Below are 20,514 nucleotides of genomic sequence, written 5' to 3' on the forward strand. Positions count from 1 at the left end.
AGACTATATTATAAAGCAGTGGTCATCAAAACAATTTGGTACTGGCTAAGAGACAGAAAGGAGGATCAGTGGAATAGACTGGGGGCAAGCAACCTCAGCAAGACAGTATATGACAAACCCAAAGATCCCAGCTTTTGGGACAAAAATCCACTATTTCATAAAAACTGTTGGGAAAATTGGAGGACAGTGTGGGAAAGATTAGGCTTAGATCAACACCTCACACCCTACACCAAGATAAATTCAAAATGGATGAATGACTTGAACATAAAGAAAGAAACTATAAGAAAATTAGGCGAACACAGAATAGTATACATGTCAGACCTTTGGGAAGGGAAATACTTCAAAACCAAGCAAGAATTAGAAAGAATTACAAAATGCAAAATAAATAATCTGGATTACATCAAATTAAAAAGTTTTTGTACAAACAAAACCAATGTAACCAAAATCAGAAGGGTAGCAACAAATTGGGAAACAATCTTCATAAAAACCTCTGACAAGGGTTTAATTACTAAAATTTATAAAGAACTAAATCAATTGTACAAAAAATCAAGCCATTCTCCAATTGACAAATGGGCAAGGGACATGAACAGGCAATTCTCAGCCAAAGAAATCAAAACTATTAATAAGCACATGAAAAAGTGCTCTACATCTCTTATAATCAGAGAGATGCAAATCAAAACAACTCTGAGGTATCATCTCACACCTAGCAGATTGGCTAACATGACAGCTATGCAAAGTAATGAATGCTGGAGGGGATGTGGCAAAGTGGGGACATTAATTCATTGCTGGTGGAGTTGTGAATTGATCCAACCATTCTGGAGGGCAATTTGGAACTATGCCCAAAGGGCGATAAAAGACTGTCTGCCCTTTGATCCAGCCATAGCACTGCTGGGTTTGTACCCCAAAGAGATAATGGACAAAAAGACTTGTACAAAAATATTCATAGCTGCGCTCTTTGTGGTGGCCAAAAATTGGAAAATGAGGGGATGCCCCTCAATTGGGGAATGGCTAAACAAATTGTGGTATATGTTGGTGATGGAATATTATTGTGCTAAAAGGAATAATAAAGTGGAGGAATTCCATGTGAACTGGAACAACCTCCAGGAAGTGATGCAGAGCGAAAGGAGCAGAACCAGGAAAACATTATACACAGAGACTGATACATTGTGGTACAATCGAAGGTGATGGACTTCTCCATAAGTATCAATGCAATTTCCCTGAACAATCTGCAGGGATCTAAAAAAAAAAATACTACCCACAAGCAGAGGATAAACTGTGGGAGTAAAAACACCGCTGAAAAGCAACTGCTCGACCACAGGGTTGGAGGAGATAAGACTGAGGAGAGACTCTAAATGAACACTATAATGCAAACTCCAACAACAGGGAAATGGGTTCGAGTCAAGAACACATGTGATAACCAGTGGAATCATGCGTCGGCTATGGGAGAGGGAAAGGCGGGGGGGGGGGGAGGGGAGGAAAAGAAAACGATCTTTGTTTCCAGTGAATAATGTATGAAAACGACCAAATAAAATAATATTAAAATTTTAAAAAAATAAAATAAAATAAAAATAAAATAAAATAAAGCACATGCTGGAGGCCAGCTAGGTGGATAGAGAGAGCCAGGCCTAGAGATGGGTGGTCCTGGGTTCAAGTCTTGCCTCAGACACTTCCTAGCTTTGTAACCCAGGGTAAGTCATTTAATCTCAATTTCCTAGAACTTAGCATTCTTCTACCTTGGAACCAACATTTAGTATTGATTCTAAGACAGAAGGTAAGGGTTTAAAACAAAAAAAAGTCCTATGATGATTAGGTTAATGAATTAAGATGCTTAGCTCAGAGAAAAGAAGACAATATATATTTCAAAAAACTGTAAGACTATCAAATGGAAGAGAGATTAGATTTATTTTGTTTGTCCCCAAAACAAAAATTAAGAAGTCTTCCATCTCTAGGAAAGTATTGGGTTGTTTTTTTTTTCATCTAAATAAGGAAGAATGTGCCCATAATTAAAAACTGTCTAAAGATAGGTCTCCCCACACAACAAGTTACATAAATAAGGATTACCACATGTATTTTATATTTTATTTTTAGAGATTTTTTTATTTTATTTTAGAGATTTGTATTTCAAATAGAGATAGAATTTTTATAATCTTTAGGTTCTCTTCTAAATCTAAGATTCCTTGATTCTATAATCTTGCTATTTTATAGGTGAAGAGACTGAGGCCTAGAGAAACAAGGATGACTGGTCCAGTTTGAGGACAGATTGTTACCAATGATAAAGTGACACCTTCTGTTTTAAAATTTTTTTTGATTGCATAGTTTTATGAAAAACTCTTTGGAAAGTATTGCCCAATCTTCCACCTTTTTGTCAAAGGGGTAAGGCACTATGGGTGTATTATAGTGCATATCATTATCAGCTACAGTAGTATTATGTTGGTTTTTCCTTAATGTTTTGGTTTTTAATATTTGTTACAAGAGAAGGCTCACTGGGTAGAAGGGGTATCTTAAAAAAACAAAGATGATATAAAAGCAAAAGACCCCAGTAAATTTTTAAAAGATAAAAAGAATATAATGCACACACTCACACTATTCACTATGGTATGGAACAGAAGATAGAGGGTACAGTCTATTGAACCTCATTCAAAGATATTAATTAATGAATTATTTGAAAGGTCTTAGTATAAGGCAGTGAATCTCACCTAAAAATGCCCCATTGACCCAGAAGTTAGCATTATAAAAAGGCTCTACTGAATTAAGAATTCAAAACTTGAGCCCCAAATTTAAATCATAACCTATGATTTAGGAAAAACTATCATTTTGAGTAAAGCTATGCCTTGCTTTAAACAAATGTGAAAACTGAGATTCAACTTTTAAAAAAGAAAGAAAAGTGGGGGGGGGGGGCAATTAGGACCAGATGACTTGCTTTACTAAAGGATTCTTCACTTTTCCAAAAGTTTTAATATATTACATGCCATTGGAAAAATAAAATATCTTTGAAATAAAATCAAATAGATTAATTTTTTTAAGTTTCAACATATCCAGAGGAAGAGGGTATACTTGAGCTACTTTAACTCATAACAGTCTTCTGGGAAATATGGCCACTGTGAAATGAGAGGTGAATTGGTCATATAGAGCCAGGAATTAACTAAATAAACAGATTTGCTTCAGGATGAATTGGACCAGAAAATATACTTTGAAAACACATATATCAGAGCTAAATTAAGAGCTAATCATGCTGAAATGATCCCAGATAAAGTCAACCCAACTTACCATCCTAGCTTCACATAGGGAAATGAAAGAAAGTAAGATGCTATGGGCTGGGAAACATAATTATGTTGCTTAGGCTGTTCTCTGGCAAACACTTTTCTCATCTTCTTTGTAAAAGTCAGGTACAGAAAGGAGACTGAATCCTAAAAGATATGAATCATTAAATATTAACCATGATTACAGACAAATATGTAAATCACTACAATCACAGCAGCCCCCATTTCTAGAGACAAATAGGTTTGATAATCTTCCTCCAAACAACCATGTGAGGTCAGTGGGTCAAGGATTTTAATCAATTAAGTAATTATTCCCTGGAGTCACTGAAAGTAAATAAGGGGGGAGGAAGGAGTAACAACTGAGTCTTGGAAGAGGAAAGTGATATGATAAAGGTCACATAACTAGTAAATATCAGAATTAGGATTCAAGCCCAATACTGATTCTAAGTCCTCTTTTTAGTTTGCAATAAATAAATCCAAATACATAAATATATAGCTGCCAAAATCACAAAATCTTTTGAAAGAAAGATATTTTTGAGATACTATATACTTTCATGAGTATGGCCAAATATACTCATTAAGGACAAGAGATTATAGAATGGGCTGCCACAAATCAGGTATGCCACTGCCAAATCTTGTCATTTCTACCTTTATAACATATATCTATGCATACACACACACACACACACACACACACACACACACACACACACACACATATATATATATATCTTCTTTTAAAATTTCAATTTATTTGTTTGTTTCAGATTCTCATCCTCTGTGGCCAAGACCACTGCAATAACTTTCCAACTGGTCTCCCTGCCTCAAATCTATTTCCGCTCCAATCCATCACCCTCTCAGCTGCCAAAGTGATTTTTCTCAAGTATAGATCCGGCCATGTCGCTGATCCTGCTTGATGGGCTTAAGTGGCTGCCCATTATCTCTAGGATATAAACTCCTCTGTTCATCATTGAGAGGTCTTCATCACTTGAATCTCTACTGCTGAGACAAATATCTGAAAATTCATTGATTTGGTACTGCTGTCAATCACCAAATCAATGATGAAAAGATAGTGAAATATAGTGTTATTTTGCTCAGAGTACAGACTCAGTTGATCATAGAGAAGAGTCATTAAGCCCCAATAATCAGCTTCAGCACCTTAGATAGATGGTGACTACATAAGCAAGGAAGAAAAGTGGAATTTTACCGAAAACAGAAGGGGAAGGTAAGGGTATACACATTTTGGAAACAAGTAACATAAGGGAACATAACATAAGGATGTCTGCCAACTGGTCCAAACTGGAGCTGTGGCTTATCTCTCAGCCTTGATTGTGCAGGTGGTATGACCTTCTACTTGCCAGAAACCATGTCTGTAAGCTCCAAACAGACCGGGGCAGGATCTTCCCATCACACAGTCTTTCTCCTTTCACAGCAAGTAGCAGCAGGAAGCCTGAGCTAGAAATTTCTCTTGCCACACTACCTTTCCCATATTATACCTTACTCCCCAGCGATAGCATTCTGTCAGGCTGGTCTTCAAACATGGTCTCTATCTCCCATCGCCCTGCCTCTGAACTGACTTCTCATAGCTTCATTCCTTGCTCCCTGAAATGCTGTGTCCCCTCAGCTCTACCTCTTAGTTTCCTTGGCTTTCTTCTAAATCCCACCTGGAGCAAGAAGCTTTCCCCAGTCATTCTCACTGTTGCCTTCCTTCCACTTCCAGATCACCTTCCATCTACTCGGTACACCATTTATAATATACTTGGGAATTGTTTTGTTATGTCATCCATTAGAAAGTCCATCCTTGATGGCAGGGTCTGGTTTTTCCCTTTCATTTTATCCCCAGCTCTTAATACTACTCTTGGCCTGGCTTATAGGAAACACTATTGTTGAGTGCTGTAGTAAGCAAAGGAAGATTGCAAAATGATTCTGCAAAATGAACTGCATTTGATTGACAGGGACAGGTGATAGAGAATCACATGGGAGCCTGGGTCAGGATTCTAAGATCCCAACTAAAAATAAAATGACTTCTGGGAGAAGCTTTGGGGATGTAGCTATGATCCATCTTTCTACAAGGTTTCTGACCCTTTGTGAGATACCAGCTTGAGAGGAGAAAAACTGCTTTTCCTGGCTGCTGGCAGCTGGACAGAAGACCAAAGAAGAACCATCCCTTCTCTGCTGGACTTACTTTGGACTTTACTTCTGGGATCTTCACTCATTTAGTGGACTCTGTTTTGTGTGGTTCTATTTGGGGGGAACTTAACTTATTTAGCCTAGATAAATTAGCCATTAGAATTGTATTAAGGGAATTTAGGTTTGGGGATAAGGTTAAGAACTTTTCCTACTCCTCTGTTACCCTCCTTCCTCTCCCTTTCCCCGTCAATAAACTTAAAATATTTAGATGTCTCCCTCTTGTCTCCTTCCCTTAAACAATCCCAAATAACAGTGCACACTCCACAAATACTACTAGCTAGTCCTGAACTGACTCCAAATCCTTAATTGGAGTTTAAGAGGGTCTTAGTTCATACCCCAATTCCAAAACTTACTTATGACTTCAAGCAAATAGATTCTCCCTCTCATCCTCAATTACTTCATCTTTAAAATAAGTATAATATTTTGCACTTGTAAGCCATTGATTGTTACAAAAGCCTCTCTGGAATAAGTATACCCAAAAGAAAGTGTTGTCAAATACATAACTGCTGTTGTCCTTGTGTGTAAGTGTTAGGCACTGAAGATTCGAAAATAAAAGATAATACGGTGTCTGCATTTCTCAAGAAGCTTACATTTCCTTGGGGTGCTGACATATACATGGATAAACATAACGCAAGGTTCTAGGTGTGATAGGAACAAAGGTGAAAGTCTGATGGTAACCAAAGATCTTTAGGAAGATTTGGGGAGGCAAAGATTTTCAGTTTATAATATGGAAGGAATCAAGGAATCATGGAGTAGGTAAAAAAAAATCTTAGAATCAGTCATATTTTGTAAACTCTATGAAAATAGGAACCATATTTTCTATTTCCTTTCTGTCTCCTCCTCATTCTCCTTAAGACAGGGCACAGAGGGAACACCAGTACCAGGCACTGTATTGAGGCCAAACCAGGCCAGTATAAGCCCAACCAGGATTTCTTCTGGCTAGACAGAACCATCAGGAGCCCATTTTTTTTTTACTATGAGCACCCTCACTAGTAGCATCCTTTAATTGAGAAACTAGGTGACATTCTATAAATTCACATTAAAATATAAATAGATGTTATTAGTTATTGATAAAATATAGATTATGTTATAATTAATATTAATAATGAAAATTATTAATAATAACCAACAGCATCCATATGCATTAAAAAAACAGTAATCGAGCAGCTAGGTGGTATAGTGGATAGATCACTGGGCCTGGAGATAGAAAGACTCACCTTAGTGAGTTCAAATATGGCCTTAGCTCTGTGACCCTGAGCAAGTCACTTAACCCTGTTTGCCACAATTTCCTCATCTGTCAAATAAGCTGAAGAAGGAAATGACAAACTACTCTAGGATCTTGGCCAAAAAAACCCCAAATGGGGTTGCAAAGAGTCAGACATAACTGCACAACTATACATACACACAACTATATAAATATACACACATATGTATATATTATGTATATGTACAAAAAATGCATTCAGATAAAATCATGGTGAAAATGATGTTCGTTGGGTATATGAGTTTGTAGACCTCTTACAAAAATAGCACTTGTGCTTCAATTGGGGTTCTCAATCCACAGCCATAGTTTTAGAGTTTCAACTTAATTAAAGAGAAATTCTTACATGAGCCCACGAATCCACACTGAAGAAGACACCTCTTTCTGTGTAATTTATATTTCCTTTCGTATTTTCAGCTAAGGATACATTTATAGTCTGATGACATATATTTTTCTGCAGTTTGGTTCTGTTAAGAAAAATCAGTTACAAATAATAAACCTCAGAAAACTAATTACTGATTAAGAAATAAAATCTCTAGGAAAAGTGGCCCAAAGAACAGATATTGGGCTATTCATGAATTATAAGATCTTAGAGTTTGAAGGAACCATAATTTGGATGCGTCTTCTAGCCCATTTCTCTGAATTTACAGTCCCTTAGGATCATGAATTTAGAGCTGGAAGGGATTTCAAAGGTCATCCAATTTACTCCCCCTACTTTTATGGGTGTGAAAACTGCAGTCTGGGAAGATTACATGATTTGGCCAAGGCCCTACAGAAAAATGACAGAGGTGGGATTTGAACTCCAAGAAAAGGAATTATAGAATTTTAGAGCTGGAAGGGACCTTAGAGACATGTAATCCACCTCTCCTATTTGTACATGGGTAACTACAATCTAAAGAAATATTTTGTCCAAAACAGCACAGCTAGTTTGTTATTTGACTGGGACAAAAATTCCTGATTCTCTTTCCAGTTTTTTTCTGTACCACAATACTTCCACAAGGCCTTTAGGTAACACAAAAAGCTTCTAACTTCAGGTAATTATTCAGCATATTCTCCAGAGCCTCAGAATTCTAAGTGTTCATATGAATAATAAAGCTCAAATCCATTTTAGATCATTAAGAGTTAAAGATTTCTCTGTATTTGATGAAAAAAAGTTAGAAATGAAAATTTTGACATCTTGCATACTAGTTTATCTCCTGAGGATCTGACAAGTTCTAATTTAGAAGAAAAAAGTTAAATGTTTTCAAATTCAAATGTTTATCCCAGTCCCTATTTCTAAACTGCCCGGAATCAGAGATAGAAATTCCTTCTCATCATTCCTAGTAATCAGCTCAGGAGGGCAAAAGATCCTCCCTTAAAATGGGAAAGAGAGAAAAACGGTTAATAATTAGAATAGTTTTCTCACTAGGGAACCCAATGCTATTCCTATCTTGGAATAAAGCAAGTCAAAGAGAAAGAAGGGTATAAGTCTTTCAATTTCTGACTAGTTTAATAAGAGGACTATATCAGAATGGAAAACACGATCTTTGTCCTGTTCTTCTTTTAATCAATACTTACTTCCTGTTTTAGCTCCCATTCTCAGTCAAGTCTTCCTGTATCCTATCTTTATTTGTTCTCTACTCTGTGGTACAGAGGAAAGTCAAGTGACTTTCAACACAGAAGCTCTAGCTTAAATTCCACTTTTGGCAATTTAATATTGCTGAGATTTTGGACAGACCACTTAACCTCCCTGGGCCTCAGTTTCAGGATCAGATAAGATGGTCTTGATTTCTCCCTTCCAGGTCTAGATCTATAATCCGATGGTAATTCAGACCCTCAAGTGAAAAGAATTGAGTTGAAGCTTGAAAAACACCATTATTAAATTCTGGATGTTTCTGACACATATTAAAAGGCTAAAGCTGAATTTCAAACTCCTCTTGTTAAGGGATGTAACAGTAGATATTTAGATTACGATTCTTTGGGACATAAATATATTCTTTAGAAAGAAAACTAATATAATTTCAGGGACCACAGTGATCAAAATTTACATCAAAATTCCTTAGGATACAAAAGAAAACCCCATTCAGTAAAAATCAGGTGAGAAAACATTTTCCATACTATATCTATAAATTGTAAATGGGGTGCTTTTTCTGAGTGTCAGAGGTCCCAGTAGGTATAAATCTCTGATCCTATGAGTGATCACAGGGTCTGTTAAATGAAAGAATCAGTATTCCACTTACCCAAGGCTGTCATTATGTTTGGGACCACATGTCATGAACAGAGGATTTTCAGGTAGGCTACAGTCACTGTGGAAATATACAAAAGGAGGTAAGGGTTTGTTTTTTTTTCCCTATCATCTTTTTTTCTTTTTAAATTTGTTTGTTACATTAGAGTTCCCAGGTATCTCTCTTCCTTCCTTCCCTCCCCACACTAAAAAAGGCATCATTTGACAAAAATATATGTGTGTATATGAAACCATGTGTTGCTTGTTTCTATTTATCAGTTCTTTCTCTGAAGGGGGACATAAACAAGTCATTCTTCAAATAATATTTCTGTGGCTACCTATAATGTTGTCTTGGTTCTGCTCATTTCATTCTTTATAATTTTATATAGGTCTATTTTTTTAAATTAACCTGCTCATCATTTCTTATGATGCAGTAGTATTATGTCACAATTACATGCCATAAATTATTTAGCTAATACTCAATTTATGGGCATCCCCTCAATTTCCAATTCTTTGCCAACACAAAGAGAGCAACTATAAATATTTTAGAATATATAGGTTCTTTTCCCTTTTTCCTGCTTACCTTAGGAAACAAACTCAAGAGAGGTATTGCTGTGTCTAAGGGTATACACACTTTTATAACTCTGAGTATAATGGCTAGATCAGTTCACAGTTCCATTAATAGTGAATTAGTGTCTCCAGTTTTCCACATCTACTCCAACATTTGTCATTTTGCTCATTTGTCATTTTAGCTCATCTGATAAGAGTGACATAATATCTCAGAGTTGTTTTGATTTTCATTTCTCTAATCAATAATGATTTAGAGCATTTTTTCATATGGCCATACATAGTTTTGATTTCTTCATCCAAAAACTGTTCATATCATTTATCAATTGGGAAACGGTATGTATTTTAGATATGAGACCTCTATCTGAAAAATTGTCTATAATATTTTCCCCAATTTTCTGATTTCCCTCTAATCTTGGTTACATTTATTTTATTTGAACAAAACCTTTTTAATATAATCAAAATTATCCATTTTACATCTCACAATGTTTTCTATCATTTATTCATAAATTCTTCTCATCTATAAATCTCTATTTGTCTTGTAAGTCCCTTTTCTTCTAATTTGCTTATATCTAGTTCATATATTCATTTTGATTTTATCTTGGTAAATGGTGTAACATATTGGTCTATATCTAGAAATGTATGTGTGTCTACATTTGCCATCTGAAATGTTTCGTGTTCAATCATTTTAATTAAAAGAATTAAATACTTTTTATTAATTATTTTAGTTATTTATTATTTTAATTAATTAATTAATTTTAGTTGATTTATTTCAATTAATTTATTAATTAATAAAAAGAATTAAATACTTCAAATACTCTTCAAAGATTGTGGGGGTTTTTTAAACTCTTAATTTCAGTCTTAGAATCAATACTAAGTATCAATTCTAAGACAGAGGAGGGGAAGGGCTAAGCATTTGGGGTAAAGTCACTCACCAAGGGTCCCATAAGTCTGTATATGGCCATAATTGAACCCAAAGCCTCCTGACTCCAGACCTGGCTCTCTATCCATTGTACTACCTAGCTGTCCCTCTTGTATGTATTTGTGAAAGTGAGCACTCCAGATTTTATAGGAGGAATTTTTTTGATACTACTCTTTATGCTATGCCATTTTAGTAAAAGTTTTTGCTTTGAAGGAATTCTGTCAAAGAGGTAGACCATTTAAAGTAAATCTATCAGTGGGATCTCCTGAAGTATAGTTTAAGAGAGGAATCCAAAGAGTTTTATATGCATCTGTGGTGTGAACCTGTTGTCACCATCAAAATTAAGGTAAACTAAAGCACAAAGTTCCAAGCATGTCAATTTATGTGTCAGATGAGCAATGATCAATAAAAGGGGTCTCTCAGCAAATCAGACAGTCAGAAAACCACAAGGTATCACCCACTAGACTTTGTCTAGTTTGGGGAAGTACAAGAGAACAAAAAATAGGAAACAAAGAATGATATACCTGGCTACAAAATCTGAAGCATCATAGATGATGGAAAACAATATGGATAGAATTCAGGACTGCAGGGCTAGATACTACCCATCCTTCTGTCTTGTTACTATGGAAAGCTCATTGGTGGCATCCACCTACATGGTTATTTAGAGTCACAGCACAATAGCCCAGACTTTCTTGAAGGACAGCCAATGTTACAGAGATAACATTTCCTGGAACCTGCCTGCATCTTGCAAGGCTTGTTACCGAGATAACAGATCTTTGTACAGACATGGGCAGCAAGAGGTATAGAGATAAGGTTCTTCTTTAAATTAAGGTGATTTATGAGACAACTGAATTTCTGAACTTAACTCAAACAAAGAAACCTGACCTAAACAACTATATGTATGTATTGGGGTGATACAGAATAGAATCAATTACAAAATGAAATCAGAACCAATTTGATTTTCGCACTGTGGTAGTAGACCCAAACTACTCATCTGAGTTGGGGGAGACAGTATGGTACCCACAGAGAAGGTGATTCCATCTATTGAATATATTTTAAGCAAACTGAACAAGTCAGAAGAAACAAGCCATAGGCAGAATTCCAGCAATCCAGAAGCATAGAGACATTCAGAAGAACTATGAGACCATAATGAGGTTAATAGAGGAAAGCCTGAAATCTTTGGGACCACCATAGGGAAGCTCACACTGGAAGTGGGATTGGGGAGAATTCTAGAGGCAATAGGACTGGGTTAGCTATTAGTTAAAGGAAGCAAACCCTGGTGCTGGAGGGGATGACTGGATGGTTCTGTACCTGGAGCAATTGGAAATTAGCTTCTAAAAGCATGAGCTGAGTCAGGACTGTCATGATTGAAGAAGCCCTAGTATGGCTATTGGACAATTTGATAAAACTGTACCCCCAGGAATACTGATCTGGGACTCCAAGTGGTGGAGTGAGGGTGGGTCCTATTGGGCAAGAAGAATACAAAGTTTTAGGACTTTGCTAGAGAGCTCCTAAGACCCCAGGGAACTTCTTTATTGACTTCCTTTTGGGTGCCCTTTACTTACTTGATTATACTTCCATCAATTGCTTTTTAAACCACTTTGGAAATTATTTTTATGCTGGGGGGTGTATGCATGTGTACTTAAAGAAGATACAGGTACAGAATTGCCCCTGGGAAAGAAAGGAATTAAAGATCTTATCTGGACTACATGTAGACCAAAGACAAGGACAAATCAAAACTCCTGATACTGGCAGTTTTCAGTAAAGATGTTTAATCTAGTCCAGCTTAGACTGTGGTGAAGGAAAAGAACCTGAGCTAGGTCATGACAGTAACTTCATCTGCTATAAGACCTCAAGTCTTCTCTTATTAGGAGCAGCAAATTGGATTATGGAAACTCAGCCCTGTGTTTCTGCTAAATTAATGAGAAAAAAGCAAAAAGAGGGAAGCTAGGTGGCTCAGTGGATAGAGATTGAAGCTTGGAGATAGGAGGTACTGGGTTCAAATTTGAACTCAGACACTTCCTAGCTGTGTGACCTTTCCTAAGTGCCTTGGAAACAACACCTAGTACTGATTCTAAGACAAGGTAAGGGATTACAACAAAACAAAACAAAAAAACCCCAAATGCTTATCCAACCTTGACCAGAACAGAGAGTTCCTCATCTAGCCTCAATAATAGAAGGGAACCTACTCCTCCCAAGTTGGTCCATTCAATTCAAGGGCATTTTTAACCCTAAAGAAATTCCTCTTAGTGACATTGCAGTTTATTACCATTAAACATAATTATATTAATAAAAACAATAATTATTAACATTTATGTAGCACTTTAAGCTTGCAAAACACTTTACATCTATTAGCTCATTTGATCCTTACAACTCCTTAAAGTAATTGCTATTATTAATCTCATTTCACAGATAAGGAAACTGAGGCTGAGAGAGGTTAGGGAGTCATACATCTAGCAAGTACTTAAGGATAGAATTTGAACACAGGTCTTCTTGACTCCAAATTTAGTACTTTTTCTATTACACTATGAAGCTTCCTCATCTATTAGTCTTGGTTCTACCTCCTAAAGTTAAGCAAAATAAACCTGACTCTTCTTCCATAAAATAACTTTGAAGACAGTAACTGTGTACCTTTAAGTCTTCTCTTTCCCAGGCTAAATGCACCCACTTCCTTTTGCCAATGCCACCTTCTTTCCTATAGATTAGGTTATGACTATACCGTAATATGATGGGGGTTTTAATTGCTGGGGCTAGTTGAAATTCCTAGAGGAGAAAAAATGATCAGGACAAAATAAATCACATGAAACAAAATAATACTTTACCTGGTCCCATTCTGTAACATGTAGCTTGTTAGATGAAACATATTAGTAGACCAGAATGCCATGTCATCCAGTCCTCCAAGGAAATAATCTTGGAACTGTTCCACCAAAAATGGAGACTTTTTTGCAAAATTTGGATAAAGCTATATAAGAAGCAGGCAAAAAGGGAAGAAAAATAAACAAGATGCAGGTCTGGAATCTGACTCTTAACAAAGTATAATATGTTTGAAAAGATAAGGAAAATTACCTTGGAAATAACCAACATCTCACCATACCTGCAACATAAATCATAAGGAAATTAAATAAAAGTTGTGTCTCCTAGAAAGATATAAACCAAATGGTAAAAGTAAAACCCTACCAAAATATAGAAAGGATTAAAAACTGTGGTATGCTCATAAATGTTAAACACCAGATTACTAGGGGGAAAGATGTGCCTATGGGACATTTTTTATTTAATCTGCCTTATTAATATTTTCTCCATCACTTTCCTAAGTCTAAATAATCAACAAAACTATAACTCAAGCATGGATTTGTAGTGTTTACTGATTTCCAATGTACAGATGCTTACACTAAATTTTTTTATTTATTTGAAACCATTGCCTTCTGTCTTATAATTGATACCAATTCTAAGGCAAAAGAGCAGTAAGGACTAGGTACTTGGAGGTAAGTGACATGTCTAGGGTCACACAGCTAGATAGTGTCTGAAGTCAAATTTGAACCCAAGTCCTCCCAAATCCAGGTCTGGTACTCTACTCAGCTGCCTCTAATACTGAAAATTTAACATTAAGCTCATAAGCTGATTTGAATACCCCTGTTTACAAATGTAAAAAAATCAAATAGCAAATGTTACCAGGAGAATAAGAGAATAAGAAATATTTTCAAGGAAGCATATTATCCTAATATAATAAGTGGAGTCACTAACCACCATGAGGATTTTTACAGGAAGACATGGATTAGAGTTGCCCAAGATGAGTAAACATGGATGGATGATGATGGGCCTTCCTGCAGGCTTCCCCAAATAGATGAAGTCATAACTCCATCTAAGTGTTGTAAATATTGTCATAGCAAATCCACAAGAAAACCAGGTGCCATTTTTTTTAATTTTGAGAAAGGACTCTGTATCAAACTTACAGTTCTAAGAACTGAAGATAGGAACAGTCAATGATTGCCTTTTTTGTTATGATTTCCTTGCCATGGAGTATCTTGTATATTCCCATTAGGTCTTTGACAGGTACATACCTGAGAAGCAGATTAGAATCAATAGAAGGAAGAATTTGCATTTTCTGTTTAAATTAATAAAATCTATTTAGATATGACCCAACCAGAATATTTGATGAAATACATTTTAGTAAAAACAAACACTTGAGAAGTTCTAAGACAAAAGTTTTGCAAGTCAGGACTGGAATTTAAAAGCAATCTTCTCCTTTGCTTGGTTCATAATGGATTTTTTTTCTGTGCTAGTTAGTGAAGAGAATAAATGTTATAACAAGTTTCCTAGAATAACATACCAGAAAATAGCTCAATACCCTTAAATACCCATTTTAAAAGTCATTTTTGAAATCAGTAAAGATTGTAGTATGGACAGCAAGGTTATTAGCCTTTTAGTTTATTGGATAAAATAGAGGATTAGATTAGTGAGGAAATTCCATCTATCAATGCAGATTGGTGCCTTTTGACTTGTGTCCCACATTTAGCATGTGTTAAGAGATATGATTTGAACCCAGGGTTTCCTGACTTTGAAGACAATTCTCTATCCCTTAGTCCATGCTGCCTTCCTATGCCACATTTTAGATCACAGGGATTATTATTTAAATTAAATGCTGAAAATCTTTTTGTTTTTTCATATTTGGCTTTGTGGGGAGAAATCTTCAAGTTCAATTTCAAGTCTGTCTAACATCCAAGGCAAAAATTATGACTAATAAAGACTGATTTTAGTTGGAATCATAGAATCTTAGATAGTTAGAAGTTATCTATTTCCATTCTGACCTGAAGCATTAATTTTTTTCTAAAAATTATTAAAAGTGGTAATCCACTGAAAACAGGTGCTCATTACCTTTCAAAGCAACCCATACAACCCTGTTTATTTCTTTGTTTTGTTTTGTTCTTTTAATTCTTCCTGACATTGAGCTGAAATGTGCTTTTCTGGTCCTTCAATCTTTCTGGGAATCAGACTAAGTCTAATCCTTCTTGCACATGACAGCCCTTCAAAATATAAGAAAACAATGATTATGCCTTCTTACATCCTTCCCTGAAAGAAAATATTCTAACGCTACTTTTTGTTTTTCAAAAACCCAAAATGAAAAAAAAAAAGCCCCAGTTATAGTAGAACTAAATTCTACTAAGAAAACAAATAACTGAACATACACTGCTCTTACCATTTCCGCCCGAGGTAATTAAAATTAAATTCAAAATGGCTCAATACATCTCCTCCTACAGTGTGAGAAAAAAATTCAATTTATATTTTTCACCAGTGAGTAACAACACCTAGCATGCTTCTTGCTCTTGTTGTTGAGTTGTTTCAGTCATTCTCACCTTGTCCTGAACCCATTTTGGGGTTTTCTTGGCAAAAATACTACAGTTGTTTGCCATTTCCTTCTTCAGTTCATTTTACAAATAAGGAAACTGAGACTCAGGGTCACAAAGCTAGTATCTGAGGCTGGATTTGAACCCATCAAGATGAGTCTTTCTGATTCCATGTCCAGTCCTCTATCCACAGTGCCACCTGGCTGCCTAGACTTCTTATTTTAGCCCAGCTTAAAAACATTTGTTAAATGAAATGTGAACACTGGATTTAGACACAGCAGGACTCTCATTTAAGGATCAGTTCTGATTTTCATCAGCTACCTAAATGTGGGCAATACATTTAGCCTCTCAATCACTTAGTACTATTTGCTTTTGAAGACTCGTGGTTAAAAAAAAAACCCAAACACCTTTTGAAAACTTTAAAAATAATAAAAAATAATTTTAATACAGTTTAAATTTTTTTATTTAAAAACAAATAAATGTATGTTGAATGGAAGGGGAAAAATGAATCCTGTCATGAAAGGACTTTGCAAACATTGGTAAATACTGTTGATTTCCTCAGTGTTGGTAACACCAAATGAGGAAACTCTCCTCTAACAACTGTTTTGCAATTTATAAGTTTATGAAGTTGACTGCTTGGGGAGGTGGAAGTTAAGTGGCTCATTCAGGATTTCACAGTCATTAAGTGCCAGGGGCAGGACTTGACCTAAGGTCTTCTGGACTATAAGGCTATCTCTAATACACTATATAAATGTAATCTATTTATTTTTGTTTGCTTTTATTAGAAGGTGGTAGCCTATATTGTAAATGATTTTTTATTTTATGAAAGAATTCATTAGAATGATTTCTTTATATAGAAACCTCATAAATGTATGTCTTTACATATCAATGGTTACTTGATTGAAGAGTTGAAAAAATAAGAAAATTATTCTTATCTTTGTTGTTAATGTTTTTGTTATCAACAGCAACAACTGAGTGCTTTCCTATAACCCTTTAGCATTTTCTGGGCATATTCCACACATAAAGCTTGTTAAGTAAGCAAGATAGATGTTATTATTCCCATTTTATAGATGAGTAAACTGAATTTACGAAGTATGAGATTAGGAAAATGTAAATAAAACATTACCAAAATCACCAACTGGATGAGCATCTTTGTAAGACCCATGAAAATCAATCTGAAAAATAGAAGAGAAAGTTATAAATAAGCCATAATGAGAAAAATAGAAGAGAAAGTTATAAATAAGCCATAACGAAAAAAAAGCCAAACAAAAGAATAATAGAGAAATGGAAATACAAAATGAAGTAAGCAGAAGGTCCAATGATAGATTGACTTGGTTTTCTAGGCAATGTTAATTTTTCTTTTTTTAATTTTAAAGGTAGTAAGATGGCACAATAGGTAAAACACTGGACCTGGAGTCAGGAAGACCTGAGTTTATATCTGATCTCAGATACTTAATAGATGTATAACTCTAGCTAAGTCTCTATATTTCTGTATCCTCATCTGTAAAATGGAGATAATTATAACTATCTCTCAGGGTTGTTGGAAGGATCAAATGAGAAAATATTTGTATAGCACTTTGCCACTATATTCATTATATTAGTGATATCTCTGATTTTTAAGGAATATTGGCAGCTAAGTTATATAGTGAATTATTTTAGTTTATTTTATATATATATACATATACATAAATGTATAGATATAGTATGTAAGTAGAATTTGAACCAAGTTTTAGCCAAGACTTTAGTTTTCCAATAAGATATGCTGAGTATTAATTATAGATATTTAAAATATGAGTTTTCAATAATCATATGAAAAATAGTTCTAAATCCCTGTTGATTAGAGAAATGCAAATTAAATCTTCTCTAAGGTACCACCTTACACCCATCAGATTGGCCAATATGACAGTAAAAGGGAAGTAATAAATGTTGGAGGGAATATTGAAAAACTGGGACAATGATGCGTTGTTGGTGGAGTTGTGAATTGATTCAACCATTCTGGAGGGCAATTTGGAATTATGCCCAAAGGGCTATAAAAGAATTTTGATCCAGCAAATAGGTCTGTATCCCAAAGAGGAAAAAGAAAGGATCTGTTTATACAAAAGTATTTAGAGCTACTCTTTTTGTGGTGGAAAAAAAATTGAAACTAAAGGGATGTCCCTCAATTGGGGGATGGCTAAACAAAATGTGGTATATGATGGTGATGGAATACAATTGTGCTGTAAGGAATGATGAAGAGGATGATTTCAGAGAGATGGCAAGATCTACATAAACTGATGCAGAGTGAAATATGCAGAACCAGGAGATCATTATACACATAACAGCAATATTGTGGAATGATCAAATGTGATAGACTTTGCTCCTAACAGCAATATAATGATCCAGGATAATTCTGAGGGACTTATGAGAAAGACTGCTATCCACCTCTAGAGAAAGAACTGTTGGAGCATAAATACAGATGAAAACATGTGATTTATCACTTGTTTATTTGGATATATGATTTGGGATTTTGGTTTTATAAGGTTATTCACTTACAAAAATAAATAATATGGTAATATGTTTTGCTTGATAATTCATGTATAACCCAGAATAAATTGCTTGTCAACTCTAAGAGGGAGAAGGGAAGAAGGGAGGGAGATAACATGAATCATATAACTTCAGAAAAATTATATGGAAATGTGTTATTAAAATAAAATAAAGATAACACATTAAAACAGAATAGAATAGAATAGAATAGAATAGAATAGAATAGAATAGAATAGAATAGAATAGAATAGAAAAGAGACCTAACTGTGGGAGTTTAAATTATAATAAAGTAAAATGTGATTGTCAGGAACACCTACATCCCTGCTAAGTCCAACAGCCTCTGTTCCAGAAGAACTCTCCTGCAACCTTAATGAGACCAATTGGATCAATTCCAGACAATGCCCAATCAGATATTCTAATGAAGGAACCCTAAGGTGTTCAGACATCCTCCCTTGAATAGCAGCCTGAGCTTTTGTGCTTATGTGCAAACTAGTCAACCCTAAGGTATCTGGTCCAGATCTACTACAATGGGTCTAGATTTGCTAAGATCTCCAGACAGACTCCTAATGTGTCAAGAAGACAGATATATCTGATAAGACTGCAATAAAATTCCAATAAGTCAAACTGCCCCAAAATGAGTCTGTAGATCCCCTATAAAGAAGAATTCTCTAGAACCCAAAATCAGGTCTCATCCCTTCAGTTGGGTCTCCCATTTATGGGGAATCCAGGAAGGCCATGGCTTGCTTGAGGGTCACCCAGTTCTTTTTTTCTTTCTTCCTACTATACTATCATAAATAAACATTTGTATTGCTGTGATATTCCTGGAGAAGGCTCAGTATTTCTCTGAGTTTTCAACAAGAGGCACAATAAAGGAAAATTTTCTTTGCTTTTCATATAAGCATATATGTGTGTGTATGTGTGTGTATGTTTATACACACACATATATGTGTCACATGTAGCTATAAGCATATAGATAGATGAGCTTAAAGAAGATAGTGGTGTCTTTCAATAGACCTTATTGGGAAAACCAATGTCTTGTTCAAAATCTAGGTCCAAGTCCTACCTCTTACCTTAGGCGAGTCACTTGACCTTCTTGAGTCTCAGTTTGGCCATCCAAACAATGAGGAGGTTTCAGTTATGGTTTCTAAGGTCCCTTGCAGTCCTAAATCTATGAGTCTATAACCAAGGTTAAGTGTCAAAGAATGAATGTGGAAACAATACTTATCCAGAGGAAACTTCAACAGCTAGTTCATTAGGTAAGGGCGTGATTTTTATTTTCAAGTTAGTCATTTTTTGTCAGCATCATTATTATCATTGTTTTTAAAAAATAAACCTTAATTTCTGTCTTCAAATCAATACTAAGTATCAATTCTAAGATGGAAGAGCAGTAAGGGCTAGGCAATTGGGATTAAGTGACTTGTCCAGGGTCACACAGCTAGGGAAGTTTCCAAGGTCCTAACTGCACCAACAGGGGCTGGACTGAGAAAAATCCTAGAAACTTTTCCTGATAAGATGATCATTATCTCATCAGGAAGGGCTTCGGAGATTTCCAAATAAGGTAATTGTTATCAGCCTTTCTCCTCTAGACCCCAGAAGTCACCCCATAGAGTTACTGTCAAGAATTTACTGTTATACTGTAAAAATGGAGATTTGAACCCTAGACTTCAATCCCCAGAAGTCCTTGGTATTTCCCAGAATTCCCTATAATCTCACCTGAGTCTCCACATAGGTGAGATCACAATTGGTATTTAACTGGCAGTAATGCCTACCTCTCCTTTTTCTCAGCCATTGCAATGATGTAGTAAGTAAGCTTTGAATGGGCTAAGCAGCCCTGGGCACATGGTTTATTATTTTGTATCCTTGATTCTAATAATACTTAATAAACCTCAAAAAAGATAATATTTTTATTACTAGAAAATAATTTAAATTTAACAATACCCTGACTCTCAAACAATAATCTTCTTTTTTCTTTTTTTAATTCCTCATCTTTCAAACAATAAGAGCTGGCTAATTTCTGTATCAAAAGGGTTCTTCTCCTTAGGAGAGACATTCCCTCAAGCATGCTCATCCTGCGGGGAATACATTAAAATGCCCTTCCTTCTTCCTCAGTGTCTTTCTCTCACTCAATTCAACTCCTATCAGGCAGGATCAGACACTCAGGAAGACAGTGGGTTGACAGAAAACACTGGAGCAGAGGATGAACATGATTGGGCCTGTGTTTTAGGGAAATCACTTAATTGGCTAAA

General features: G+C 35.4%; 1 protein-coding gene across 4 annotated transcripts in view; it reads right to left on the reverse strand.

Moving 5' to 3' along the window:
- Nucleotides 1–20,514, reverse strand: part of GPLD1 (glycosylphosphatidylinositol specific phospholipase D1) — a 71,153-nt gene that overhangs the window by 32,333 nt on the left and 18,306 nt on the right. For all 4 annotated transcript variants that reach the window (XM_056823511.1, XM_056823512.1, XM_016431749.2 and 1 more), the window contains 8 exons: nt 16,872–16,920; nt 15,598–15,652; nt 14,354–14,461; nt 13,470–13,497; nt 13,226–13,365; nt 8,931–8,996; nt 7,058–7,178; nt 3,268–3,407 (listed from right to left, as the gene is read on the reverse strand). In XM_056823511.1, the coding sequence (XP_056679489.1) occupies nt 3,268–3,407; nt 7,058–7,178; nt 8,931–8,996; nt 13,226–13,365; nt 13,470–13,497; nt 14,354–14,461; nt 15,598–15,652; nt 16,872–16,920 (707 nt within the window). The remainder of the gene's footprint in view (nt 1–3,267; nt 3,408–7,057; nt 7,179–8,930; nt 8,997–13,225; nt 13,366–13,469; nt 13,498–14,353; nt 14,462–15,597; nt 15,653–16,871; nt 16,921–20,514) is intronic.

The sequence above is a fragment of the Monodelphis domestica genome, chromosome 3 (genome assembly GCF_027887165.1).
Source record: "Monodelphis domestica isolate mMonDom1 chromosome 3, mMonDom1.pri, whole genome shotgun sequence".
Lineage (NCBI taxonomy): Eukaryota > Metazoa > Chordata > Mammalia > Didelphimorphia > Didelphidae > Monodelphis > Monodelphis domestica.